The 13,828-nt window shown below is 41.8% G+C and overlaps 1 protein-coding gene and 1 non-coding gene across 7 annotated transcripts in view; both read left to right on the top strand.

The window, feature by feature from the left end:
* The window catches only part of CEP295 (centrosomal protein 295), a 71,509-nt gene that overhangs the window by 37,098 nt on the left and 20,583 nt on the right, over positions 1-13,828 (top strand). For 5 of the 6 annotated variants that reach the window (XM_089775753.1, XM_075919300.2, XM_075919301.2 and 2 more), the window contains 6 exons: positions 13-165; positions 1,601-1,819; positions 9,590-9,699; positions 10,989-11,127; positions 12,825-13,064; positions 13,632-13,786. In XM_089775753.1, the coding sequence (XP_089631879.1) occupies positions 13-165; positions 1,601-1,819; positions 9,590-9,699; positions 10,989-11,127; positions 12,825-13,064; positions 13,632-13,786 (1,016 nt within the window). The remainder of the gene's footprint in view (positions 1-12; positions 166-1,600; positions 1,820-9,589; positions 9,700-10,988; positions 11,128-12,824; positions 13,065-13,631; positions 13,787-13,828) is intronic. The other variant, XM_075919302.2, reaches the window with a different exon arrangement.
* On the top strand, positions 10,663-10,745 carry LOC112544604 (small nucleolar RNA U2-19). The gene has a single exon (XR_003087945.1). It is a non-coding gene; the product is annotated as a small nucleolar RNA U2-19 (small nucleolar RNA).

The following is a 13,828-nucleotide window of genomic DNA, read 5'->3' as shown; positions in this document are numbered from 1 at the left end:
TTTATATTACAGAAGAGTCTCAAAGAATTCTGAGAAGAGAACAGCGATGGCAAACTTCAAAACCACCTCCAGCTAAAATCAAGTTAGGGCTAGATTTGGAACAACATGAACTAAGTGTAATACCAGAGCTAGATACACCAACGAGTGGCAAAATTTCTTTTACAGGTATAAAAAAAAAAAAAAAAAAAAAAAACCATCCCTAACTAGATATTCTGTTTTGCCTGAAATACAATTTTTGAAGTAAGAAATTAGCATTTTTGGCTATGTCTACACTGCAGAGATTTTGCACAAAAACTCACGGAGTGTCCACTCTTCAAGCGCGTTTTTATGCAAGAAAATTTACAGTTAATCAGTAGAACAGAGGGGTTTTGTGACATAAGTATTCCTCTTTCTATGAGGAAATAACTCCTTTTTGTGTAAGAGTTCTTGCGCAAAAAGGTGTGTGGGGACAGGAAACAGGTTTTTTGCGCAAAAACAGCCTATCGAAAGACGCACCGGTGCCCTAGTGGCCATTCTGTTAATGGCAATTAGATCTTTCTTGCGAGAGAGTATCCATGCAGTCTGCACGCTCTCTTGCACAAAAGCATATCCCTTTCTGATGAGCTTTTGCAGTGTGGACACACTCTTGCGCAAGAAGTTTTTGCAGGAGGTCTCTTCTGCAAAAAGCTTCTTGCGCAAGAAGCATGCAGCCTAGACATTGCTTTCCTATAAGACTTTGAGATAGTTGAGGATGAATTAGTGGTCTCAGCTGTAGCTTGGAGGTTCAGATATTATTATTTATATAGTAGCAAAAAATATGCTGTAGTATTTATAACTAGTTAACTATTCCCTTCCTTGAATCAATTACAATCTACATACAGACTTAAAAGGCAAATTGCATGCAGTTTAATTTCAAGGACTTGGTTATTTGTATACCCCTCCCAGGGTCATGCCTGGCAGTTTGGAAAGGCTGTCCCTTCCCCAGCCTAGCCTACTGGACAAATAGGCTTTACTTTTGCAGTAGGGTAGAGTTAGGTTAGACCTTAGGAAAAACTGTAGGGGTACAGTGGAACAATTCACCTTTGGATGTTGTGGAATTTCCATCATTGAGCTTTTTAAGAACAAGTTAAATAAACCTAGAATCATCTTTTGACACATGTAATGCCTGGTCTTTCCACAGTGTAGGGAACTAGGCTGATGATCTCTCAAGGTCCTTTCCAGTCATACGTTTTTGATAGGAAATAATATTTTGAACATTTGACAGCACATTGTAGACAAGTCCATTTCACTGTTGTTTCCCTTGAAAGTGAGAGAGCGTCCTTAATTGCTTACGTCTTTCAAAAGTATGGAAACCTGGTTCTAAAACCCCACAAATGGACAGAGGGACTCAGTAAATTAGTTTTATTTTTTTTTAAACTGACTTGCGTTCAAGTTCACAGTATCATTTTAAATTAAATGCATTTTAGCGTGTGCTTGTACAGTTCAATTGAAATGGAACAGTTTATAAATTCATTACTGTATTTCTGTAGTACAATATGCACAATTCAATGCAGCATGTCTTTTTATGAAAGCTGAAACATTACCTCTTACCATTAGTAAATAAAAACATTTACAAATTCAGATAAAACAGATTCAGTTGGTGAAGAAGCTTCTCTCATTTCATCTGCGGAAGAGCTAGTGTCTGGCGTGTGCAACAATGAATCTGTTCATGAAGAAAGAGACTTACCCATCACAAATTGCAAAGAACAAGGTTCTAATGATAACCCAAAATACAATACTGGGCTAATTAATTCATGGCATGAAGGACTGATGGTGGATGCAGGTAGTTCACATGGCCCAGGTAAGACACTCCATCTTTTTTAAAGGTATATGCAATTATCATTTTAATATGTGAAATATACAGCACTTGAACTATGTCTGAACTGATTTGTTAGAAGATGTACAGTGGGTCTGATGCAATTATCAGAGGTTTCATATACACACATTGCATGTGTAAATATAAAGCCACTGAAGCTTAATTCCACATATATGTAAATGGAATAATCACTCTTACAGATTATATTTGAGAGCTTTTCTTATTTATTCCCCTATATTATGGTGATGTCTCACAAAACTAAACAACTTGTGGAATGGGTGGTAATTATTGAAGAACAATATATTGTGCAGCTTTTTCCCCTCTGCGCCTCTTTTAATTGTAGTCTTAGATGCTTTCATCCTTTTGGTCCTGAATTTCAAAACTGAGTTTGGTATCCTGGCCAGCCATATAATATTTTCCTTTGAATAACTCTGGTTTTATTTAGATTTTGACTATAGTCACTTTACATAAAAATCTGAATTTGTACGTGGTTAGTCAATGAAGAGAAAAAAACAACAACAGAAAATGTGGAAATGACAGACATGCTTAATAACTTGTTTGTTTTTATCAAGGAGGTTGGTGATGAGGGAACAACTAATATAGTATATGCCAATGAAAATGGGTTAGGTTCAGAAGCTAAAGTAGGGAAAGAACAAGTTAGGTATCTGAGTCACCAGAGCCTGATGAAATGCATCCTACAACACTCAAAGAGTTGACTAAGGAGGTGTCTGAGCCATTGGGTATTATCTCTGCAAAATCATGGAACCCAGGAAAGATTCCAGAAGGTCAAATATAAGTTACGTCTACACTACAGAGAAGATTGAAGCTGCTGCTGTCTATCTTCCAGGGTTTGAATTAGCGGGTCTAGTGAAGACCCGCTAATTCAAACTGAGACTAGCACTCAAGTTGATGCCGGTAGTCCTGCTTCCACAAGGAGTAAGGGCTGTCAAAGGGCTCTCTTTGATTTCCAGTAGCGTGGACAGTGCCAAAAGTCGAATTAAGGTACTTCAACTTCAGCTACATCAATTGCGTACCTGAAGTTGCATATCTAAATTCGATCTTATCCCGTAGTGTAGACATATCAATAGTGTTCATCTATAAAAAGGGAAATAAAGCCAACCCAGGAAGTTATATACCCGTAAGTTTAAATTTGATACCTGGAAAGATAATGGAGCAAATAATTAAAGAATCCATTTGCAAATATGTAGGCGGTAATAAGATAAGTATTAGTCAACATCCACTTTTAAAGAACAAATTGTAACAGTTAAACCAATTTGATACAGTAAACTTTCAATAATCCGGCACCTTTAGGACCCAAGGGGTGCCGGATTATCAGATACGCCGGAGTACCGGAAGGGGGGCTATGAGAGATCGGCAGCAGGAAGGGGTTGTCAGGGAACTGAGCAGCATGGGAGAGGGCGGTGCTGCGGGACCAACCTGGCAGCACCCCAGCTGCTCTGCCCCCGGCTTTCCCAAGTTAGCCGCTGGTCAGTTTCAGCAGCGGCTGACTTGGGGAAGCCGGAGGCAGAGCAGCTGGAGTGCTGCCAGGTTTGTCCCACAGCGCCGCTCAGGTGAGGGTCGGCGCTGTGGGACCAACGCGGCAGCACTCCAGCTGCTCTGCCCCCGGCTTTCCCAGGTCAGCCGCTGCTGAAACTGACCAGACTTGGGGAAGCCAGAGGCAGAGCAGCTCCAGTTGTCAGGCTGGCCATAGCACTTCCTGGTTCCAGTTGGTGCTGGACTATCAGGAGTGCCGGACCACTGGATGCCGGACAATTGGAGTTTTACTGTAGTTTTCTTTGGCAGGGTAACAAGCCTTGTGTATAAAGGGAAAACAGTAGATGTGGTATATCTAGACTTTATTAAGGCTTTTGATACAGTCTTGCATGACTTCCTTAACAAACTAGGCTAGGCAACCTACATGGTGCTGTTATAAAGTGGGTGCATAACGCGTTGGATAACTGTTGCCTGAACTGTTCTGGGTTCAGTTCTGTTCAGTATCTTCATCAGTGATTTCAGTAATGGCATAGAAAGTACACTTACTAAGTTTTATGGATGATACTATGCTGGAGAGGGAGGTTCTGGTGCTTTGGGAGGATAAGATTAAAATTAAAAAATGATGTGGACAAACTAGAGAAATGCTTGAAGATAAGTAGGATGAAATTCAGTAAGGACAAATGCAAAATACTCCATTTAGGAAGGAATAATCAGTTTAACACGTACAAAATGGTAAGTGGCTATCTAGGAGGGAGTATTGCAGAAGGGGATTTAGGGAACATAGTGGACCAGAAGTAAATATCAGTCAACAGTGTGACACTTGCAGAAAAAGCAAACATAATTCTGGGTTTCATTTGCAAGAGTGCTTATAAGCAAGACATGAGAAGCAATTCTTCCTCTCTGCTCTAATTGGGCTTCTCATGGCATATTGTGTCCAGTTCTGGGCACCACATGTCAGGAAAGATGTGGAGAAATTGGAGAAGATCCAGAGAATAGCAACAAAAATGACTACAGGTATAGAAAACATGACTTCTGAGGCAAGATTGAAAGAATTGGGGGGTTTTAGCCTGGAAAAGAGAAGACTAGTAGACTAAGAGGGGACTTAACAGCTTTCACGTATCCTAAAAGGGTGTTACAAGGATGAGGGAGGAATAATTATCCTCCTTAACTCCTGGTAAGGCAAGAAGCAATGGACTTAAATTGTAGCAAAGCAGGTTTAAGGTGTACATTAGGAAAAACTTTGTCAGGGTAGGTAAGCCTGATAAATTGCCTCGGTAGGTTGTTGAATCTCCATCTTTGGAGATTTTAAGAGCAAGTACTGTTAGACTAACACTTGTCAGGAATGGTCTGACTAGAGGGTGCTCAGCCCCGCCATGACTGCAGGGACTTAAAGGAACCTTGAGAGGTCATCCAATTCTGTGTTTTTATGGTATAGATATTTATAAATAGTTGTGTTTTTGTAAAGTATTTTGATTTAAAGTAGTAACTAGATTTTATATAAAAATGTCTTAAATTTTTCAGCATTAAGCACCATTCCATATTCTTCTGGTCACCTCCCAATTCCAAACAATTCTGTTAACGTTGTTCCAGATGTGATTATTTTACATCCACATTCACATTCCTATCAGAGCTGCTAACCGAACATTGTTTCTTGTCAGGGACCAATTTTGCTTAGCTATCCACTTTAATCCGAAATACCTGCACAGAGAGGCATTATTGCAGGTTGCATTGTCACATTGGTGTTCAGTTTAGGAACCTTGCTTGAAACATGGTATTGTCTTGGAAATGTTAATTCAAATTCTTATTATTAGTTTATGAAAGGTGTTGTGCCCCCTGGCTTGCCTGAATCTGGTCCCCAAGCATTGGGGACCCTGCAAATGGCACTGCAGCCCCTTGGCAGCCTCCCCTATTTCCCTCTCTGGGGTTGGGGCACACAATCTACTAGCCTAGGCCGCTCTAGGCTCTGATGTGTGAGGGGAATGTGGGGAATAGGGATGTTGACTAGTCGATTCTCTCCTCTTCCCCCCCCTTGCTGCCTCTTGTGGTTTAAAGTAAAAGGCTCGGAAATGTGGCTAGTCCCAGGAAGGCGCAGGAACAGGCAAACTATTACTAAATATCTTTTAAACTTTTATTAAAGGACTTCTACGTATAAATTATGATTTTATCAATTTCTTACATACGTAGGCACCAAATAATTATTAGAATGTCCAATAAGCAAAATGCAATACAGTGAAGAAAATTCCTTGAGGTTTCTCTAAATCCCAATAGTTGTTAACAAGGGACTAGGGTTTATTAACACTTACATTTACATCAGTCTTACTTATAAGACTAATCATTTATCTAAAACTTTTAACACTACTACTTAACAATACCTCTAAACAATTTCAGATAACAATACTTACATTTAACAGACACACAAACTACAACAACAACATATTTGGTATTCGTTATGTTTGGTATACGTTACGCTCTACAGGAACTCGTTTGGTTCGGTGAGCGGGAGGTGGCCCTCGGGTGATCAGTCCTCGGACCTGGCTCATATTCCGCCATCCAATGTTTATTCGGGATTCCTCAATTTGATACAGGAGGGGAAGCTGTTTTATAGAGAGCTTTTGCGCGCTTTTTGTGATAGGCTAGCAGACCCTGTCTGATAAGTGACAGGAGTAAGGGGGTGAGATGGTTTCCTGTTTTTCCTTTTCTGCCTTATCGGGCATGGCACAGTCAGCACAACCAGCATGAACTTTACATGAACTTTTTATGTCTGGTTTTGGTTCCTGTTCGTCGCTGACCCTTAAGTTACATAGTGTAAGGGTTTTCATCAAGGGGAAGTTGACCTTTTGCTTGGATGGCAATACGCACAAGAGGCCTGGCCAGCAAAGAGCCTGCTTCCACACCTCTGAGATAGAGACAACAAAGGGGTGGGGAGTGGTACTTCAAAGCGGCAGAGCCACACAGCTGAGCCTGGATCAGCTGTGCGGTGCTGCTTCTTTGAAACCCCGGGACAGCCACTGCACAGCTGATCCATGTGCGGCACTTGCCCCTTTAAAATGCTGAAGCACCATGGAAGTTCCATTGACTACTTGACTAGTCAATGAACCTCAATTTAACATCTCCAGTGGGGAATGTTTTTCTCTTTCTCAGTCTGGGGCCACGGGTTGGTTGGTTGGTTGGTTGGTTGTCTTTGCTTCAAAGGCCCCTGACCTAAAATGGGTCCCTGCCCTAGTTCATGTCAGCAGTACTTCCAGTAAATAAATAAGATGTAATCTAGCTTTAATTTTGCAAAAGTACTTGAATTCATTGCTACAGTGAAATAGTCAGCATATTGGAATATAAGAATCCTTTGAAGATGCCAGAGGGTGTGGGAGACCATTGGTTCTTGAGTGAGTTAAATCAATTAAACTAGTGCTCTTAAAATTTCTGTTGCCATCTTCTACATACTGTTCTTAATTCTAGTACTATAACTAAGCAATGAGTTCAAGATAAATTTCTCTTTGACTCTGAGATCAGCAATTAATTTTGCTCAGTATGTGAAAGATTTATTCATTGTTATGCATGCTTATTCTTGTGATATTAACATTACTTCAGGTTGGGCATCTCTGATCCAGCACCCTCCAGGGAATTTGCTGGAGTAGAGATGGGTCCTGGCCATAGCCCCCAGGCACCAACTTTGCCAGATATGGGAGGAAGGACTCCCTCCAATCCTTGCTGTATCGCTGACCCCGCTTGTGCTGCACCAGCTGGACCACCTACCAAGCTCCAGAAGCCCACGCTGCCATATGGGGCTCCCGCCCCATGGTATCACAGTCTGCCGGGGGCTGGCTCTGGTCAGACTGCCAAGGGCTCGGGCTCCAGATCCAGCCCCGCAGCAGCCTGCGGGCTCTGGCCCCACTTCCATGGGTTGTCCAGGGCTCAGGCCCCATGCTCTTGGGGCTTCCTCCAGCCCCAGACAGGGACCCTCTGCTGCGGGCTGCCGAGAGCCTTGGCTCCTGCCCTGTGGCAGCCCACAGACTATGGCCTCGCTTCTGTGGGCTGTCCAGGGCTCTAGCCCCACGCTACTGGGGGCTACTGCCAGACCCAGCCTTGGTCCCGTTTCCACAAGTTGTCGCCGGCCTGATCCTGCACTGTCAGGGACTGCCCTGACCCGGTCCCAGTGCTGCAGGCTGTCGGGGGCTGCTGCCAGCTCCTGCCCCCTCCCACTGCTTCAGCGTGGCCCCTCCTGAATTGCCTTCCTGCCAATAAGCTACTGGGGTTCTCTGATGAAGGAACATCTGTGGTCCTGCTGTACCATGGATGTTGCTGGACCAGAAAATTCCAGTTTTGGGAGCCTAGCCCCCACAAGAGCACATTGAGTAGGGGGCAGAGCATAACTTGTGTTTAGTTAAAGCATGCTATCTATAAAAGCATCCTGTCTTAATTTGAAGATCTCAAGAGGAAGACTCCTATCCTTTTCCTTGGTGTTTGTTCCTATGGATAATTGCCATCACTGTTAAAATTGTTTTTGCCTGGCTCCTAGTTTGAATTTGTCTGGCTTTGGCTCTAAGCCTTTTTTTTATTATGCATTTCTTTGCTAGATTGAAGAACTCTTCAGCACCTGGTGTTTTCTCTTTGTAAAGGGCACAGATACACTGTGATCAAATCATGTCTCTCTTTTTCATGAACTAAGTAGTTTGAACTCATATCTCACTGTAAGGCACATTGAATAATTTTTGTGGCTCATTTCTGTACCCTGTTCAATTTTTCAACATCTAGTTGAAAATATGGACATGAAAATTGTACACTGTCTTTCAGTATCTGTCTCCTCAGTGCTATAAACAGAGGTAAAATCATCTCATTACTGTTTCTCTGTTTAATTATCAAAGAATTGCATTAGTCCTTTCTGCTACAGCATCACACTGGGAACTCCTATTGACCCCTAAATCCTGTTTCAGAGTCACTGCTTTTTTAGAATATATTCCTTCATTCTATAGATCTTGCATGCACGCCTTGTTCCTACATGTAGAACTTTGCATTTGGCTACATTATCACATTTTTTTTAAATGAGCCCAGATTACCAGGCGTTTCAGATGACTTTGTATTACTGCCTTTTCCCTATTATTTATTACTCCACCAACATTTATCATCCGCTTCTTACTGTAGAGATATAGGAGGTGAGCTGAGAGTCTGTTCACTAGTAGGCCTTAAATGGAGAGCTCTTGATCTTTTAATTCAGTGGTTATCAACCTTTCCAGCCTGCCATCTTTTTCAAGAGGCTTATTTGTCATGTATATCCCCCCACATTTTGCTTCACGTAAAGCTACTAGCTTACAAAATCAGACATAAACATGGAAGTGTCACAGTACACTGTTGTTGAAAAGTTGCTTCCTTTCTTATTTTTACCATTTAATAAAAAAATGAAATTTTAGTTTGTACTAACTTTGCTAATATTTTTCATGTCGCCTTTTCTGAAACTAGACAAATCTCTAGATGAGTTGAGGTACTCCCTGGAAGACCTCTACATACCCCAAGGGGGTAACGGTTTTTTTCTTCTCACTCTTGATGGTACACTTCCCCTGCTGATTCCCCCGCTGATTAAGTTCTTCAGATAATATTTTGCAGAAGAGAACATATCCCTAGCAACCGGTGAAAAAGCCAGCTAAGAAAACCCACCCTGTATTTATCAGTGCAGTTACTGTTCTTGAAAGTAACACAGTAGAGCAGATAGTCTTTTAAAAGTGATAAAGAAGTAGTAGACATGGACACAAATAAACAAGTTCTATAGCAGGGCTATTCAAAATGTGGCCTATAGGCCACATGCGGCCTGCAGCCTGTTTGTTTGCGGCCCACGATGCAGTTTGGATTTATGGTGCAATTTGGGTTGATATGTGTTTTAGTAGTTAAATTCCTGGACTGTCATTGCTCATCAAAAGTGCTGTCACATGGGTGGAAATGAGTAAATATTGCATTTTATTATCAGCAGAACTGACTTAACTGGGGCCTGTATGTTGTGTGTTCATGCCTATCAGTGTGAAAAGGTTTTTGCACATATATATCCATATATATATATTTGCATGTACATGCAACCACACTTAAGTTGTCACCCTCCGCATGTGCTGTAAGTATCATTGTGGCTCCCAGGGCTTCCATAGTTGAATAGCCTTGTTCTATAGGAACTGTGGCAGCAAGACTAATGTATTGTAGCCATCTAGTGTTAAAATTTGGTAATATTGGATTTGTAGCTGTTCCCTGGTCTTGATTTACTTTTGCAATATTTTTTGTATTTAGCCTTCCCCAAGGAGTCTGTTGTCATGAGTCAAGATTTACCAGTTTGTGCTGCTGATGGTGGAAGGGGAGTAATTACAGATTCTGGGCCATCATGTATACCTGATAGTACGGTTAGTTATATTAGAAATTCATGTATCATGTCTTTAAAATAACTATACTAACTTAAATTCTATTGACTTATTATTTCTTAAACCTTTCTTATTAATTTTAAATATGAAATTGAAGGTACAAAGTGTTATGTGCAAGGAAGGAGTTATTTATGCCATAATTTTGTTGCTTTATGATGTATAAAACATGCATACATTTTTGCTCCTTTTTCAGTAGAATTTCAGGTCTTGTTTATTATTTATTTTCTGAAAGTTTTCATAGACTACTGGAGAAGTAGTGTGAATATAGAGGATTTTTAGTAGGGCTGTCAACACGCATTAACACCTACAGTTAACAGAGAACACAGTTAACATGTTAATTTTTGTAATTCGTTAATTGCAGGTGTTTCAGCAGCGCTGCCCTCTTTGAAGCGCTGCCAGGGCGTTTCCAAGGGGCAGCACAATAGGAGCCTGGGATCAGCTGGAGTCCCCATCTGACCCCGGGCTCTGAGCAGAGCTGCCCCTTTGATGCACCGCAGCATTTCAAAGGGGCAGTGCTTGGGGTCAGCTGTGTGGCACTGCCCCTTTGAAGTGCCACTCAGGCATTTCAAAGGGGCAGCACAACGTGGCCTGGGGTCAGCTGAGGACTCCAGCTGATCCCAGGCTTCTTCAGCACTGCCCCTTTGGAACGTTGTGGCAGCGCTTCAAAAGGGCAGCACACACAATTAATCGCGCAATTAATTTTTTTAATTTCTTGACAGCCCTAATTTTGTCATTGAAACCTGTTTTTTTAACACTTTAAAAAGACAGCAGCAAAGTCTTTGAACTATTCAAATAATTTGTCCCTTTTAATTCATGTATATGAAACACAGAACCAAAAAAGGCTCAAACCCATGAGTCTAACTCTGCAAGTCATCTATAAAATAAACATGCTTTCCTATACTGCACTTACATTCCTCTGAGATCTGCACTGTTGTTACTCAAGCAGATCTATGATGAGAAATAGCCAAATCTGAGCACCAGTAGATTACCTGATTTACATGGTGTATGATCTCCGTACAGTTCTGGGAAGCAATATGGGGTAGAGGGGGGGGTGTGTGTGTGTGTGTGTGTGTGTGTGTGTGTGTGTGATTTTTCTACTGAGCGTGTGTGTGAGATTTTTCTACTGAGCAATGATGAACCTTCGTTTTGCCTGACTGTTCAAATCATGAAGGTTTCTACACTTGAACTGAGCTCAAAATTAAGTGTTTGTATTTTAATTTTTGTTTGTCTGGACTGTAGCACTGCATACAGACATATTTTCTTGACCCTAGGTAACACTTTCTAAAGGATGGTCAACCAGCTTTGCTCTGCAGGAACGAGAGGCAGTCGTTGGTTATTTGTCTTCAACAACAATTTCTAGTGGCAGTTTTTTACCCAGTGAAAAGTTAGATTTAAGCCCTGCTAATACTGGTAAATATTTTTGATTAACTGGATTTTATTTACAATGTTGTAAAGGAAAATGAATCTAATACTCTAACATTAGTGAGGTCTTTTAAAAGAAGATTAATGTGAAACTTGACTTAAGCCTTGTTAGTTTTGCCCTCTGAAATAGAGCATAAACACTCATAATGCCTGTTCTAAGGCTGTCGCTTTATTTTGTTTTCAAATCTAGTAAGCTAAACATATTACAGTAAACTTCCGATAATCCGGCACCTTTAGGACCCAGGGGGTGCCGGATTATCAGATATGCCGGACTATCAGAAGGGGGGGCTATGAGGGGTCTGGAGTGGGGTGGGAGGGGATGCCACCCCAGACCCCTCATAGCCCCCCCTTACGATAGTCTGGCTCTGCCTCAGGCGCCCCTGATTCAGCTGCTGCTGGTGAGTTTCAGCAGCAGCTGAATCGCAGATGCCTGCAATAGAGCAGCTGCGGGTTGGTCCCGCAGTGTCAAGGGGCGGCGCTATGGCACCAACCCAGCAGCATTCCAGCTGCTCTTGGGGACGTCTGGGACAGAGCAGCTGGGGTACCGCCCGGTTGATCCCATAGCGCTGCCCCTCGGGGCTGCGGGACCAACCCGGCAGGACCCCAGCTGCTCTGCCCCAGCGGTCCCCGATTCAGCCGCTGCTGAAACAGATCAGCGGCTGATTCCAGGAAGCCCGGGGCAGAGCTGCTCTGCCCTGGGCTTCCTGGAATCAGCTGCTGATCTGTTTCAGCAGCAGCTGAATCGAGGACCCCTGGGGCAGAGCAGCTGGGGTGCTGCCGGGTTGGTCCCGCAGCCCCAAGGGGCAGCGCTATGAGACCAACCCTGCAGCACCCCAGCTGCTCTGCTCCCGGCTTCCCCGATTGAGCTGCTGGTCAGTTTCAGCAGCAGCTGAATGGGGGAAGCCTGTCCGGCTGCCCCAGCACTTCCGGGTTCCTGATGGTGCTGGACCATCAGGAGTCCTGGAGCATTGGATGCCGGACTAATGGAGTTTTACTGTAGTATGTTAACTACAGCAATGGTAGTTTTGGCAAATGGCAACTGATGTTTATTCAGAACAAAAATGTTTAACATTTCAGATGTTGCTAATCAGCACACAGTAAGTATGTACATAATTTTCTGAGGAAATCTCTTTTGGGGAAGAAATTTCACAGTCTTGAGTTAATGTGAATGTGAACAATATACTTCAGATATTTTCCTGAATATTCAGGATATGATAGGTTAGTAAATACAAAACAGGGATATGGATGTGACTATTGAGTTAGCATTATGAGACATAGCATTCTTTTACTCTTTTTGAATATAGTTTTCTGATTAAAATTGTTCAAAATATTTGACGTTTGTGGTTTTTTTTTTAAATAGCAAACTGACACCACTACATAAAGGATACATTAAAAAACTGAGAGTCTCTCAGATGGCCCACAGTGCCACAGCATCTATGTACCTGAGAGAGTGTGTTTGGTTCTTTAAAGTTACCAAGCTTCATCAAGCATTATGTAGATTAATATAAATTGCTGATTAAGTTTTGCATGTGAAAGAATTGTGATAGCAGACAATTGTTTTAAAAAAAATCTTCAGTTTACATTGTTTCAGGGTTTTATGCTGTCTCACAAATTTTTTCAGACAAGTTCACTTCATTAGCTTATTTTCAAAACTGGGTGTTATAGACTTATGAATTATCTTCCAGGATTGTCTTCCAATAGTGCAGAGGATAGGATATTGAGAGAAACAGCAAGCAGCCCTTGGGACTCTTCAGCTTCAACACCTACCACTGCTCAGCAGAGGCATGAGAATTCTTCTGAAGTTTCTGAATGTCATCTGTCTGCAGAAGAGAATTTTATCTCTAACAGAAGTCAAATTCAGCAGATCATAGACAAATACACAAAAGATTGGAACTGGTTACCTGAAAAGAGTACATCTTTCCATGGTAATAATAACCTGTTTAGAATATGGAGACTGAATACAAGACCTAAAAATATACCGTGCAAAGGAGTTTAACAAGAACATGCCTTTAGTGGCTTTTAAACTGGCTTTCCCCTCCACTGGCTTGTGCTCCTTCCCACTCTCTCCATCCCCCTGATCCTTCTCTCTGATGGAGGCAGCAGGGAGAGTGAAAGGGGAGCAACTAGCCACTCTACTACTCGATAAGCATTTGCTTATCGGGTAGTTGACTAGTTGCTTACATCCCTCATTACTACCAAGTGTTTAACTTCAGCATTTTAGTTTGTCACCGTCCTGGAGTACTTGAAAACAATCTAAGTTTTTACTTTCAGTTGACTCAGCACAGTTTCTATTGATATGGTATGTACATGCATCACTTCAGAGAGACAGTGATATACGCAGCCTGTTTTAACACAAAATACTTTGCAAAAACTATTTATATACTTATACATTTAAGTTTTATGCATTACCTTTATAGCACCTGAGGTATAGATGCCAGGTTTGATTTTTTTTTAAATAATAAATTTTCCACTTTTTTTTTTTTTTTTAAAAGCTCCCGCAGTTGGACTCAGTTTTTCTGATATGGAAAGACATTTCCCTAACTTTCAACGTCAGCTTTTTCAGCCTTTGGAACCAAGTCCTGACTATGGTACCACCTCATCCCTTTTTCAGCATAGGATTTCTCAAGACAGCAGAGACTTCAGCAAGGTATTACACAAAGTTTTGAAATATGGGAATGTTTTGCCATGC

The sequence above is a fragment of the Pelodiscus sinensis genome, chromosome 1, assembly GCF_052426305.1.
Source record: "Pelodiscus sinensis isolate ZL-2025 chromosome 1, ASM5242630v1, whole genome shotgun sequence".
Taxonomy (NCBI): domain Eukaryota; kingdom Metazoa; phylum Chordata; order Testudines; family Trionychidae; genus Pelodiscus; species Pelodiscus sinensis.
The sequence above is the reverse complement of the archived record's forward strand: the minus strand, read 5'-3'. Positions and strand labels throughout refer to the sequence as shown.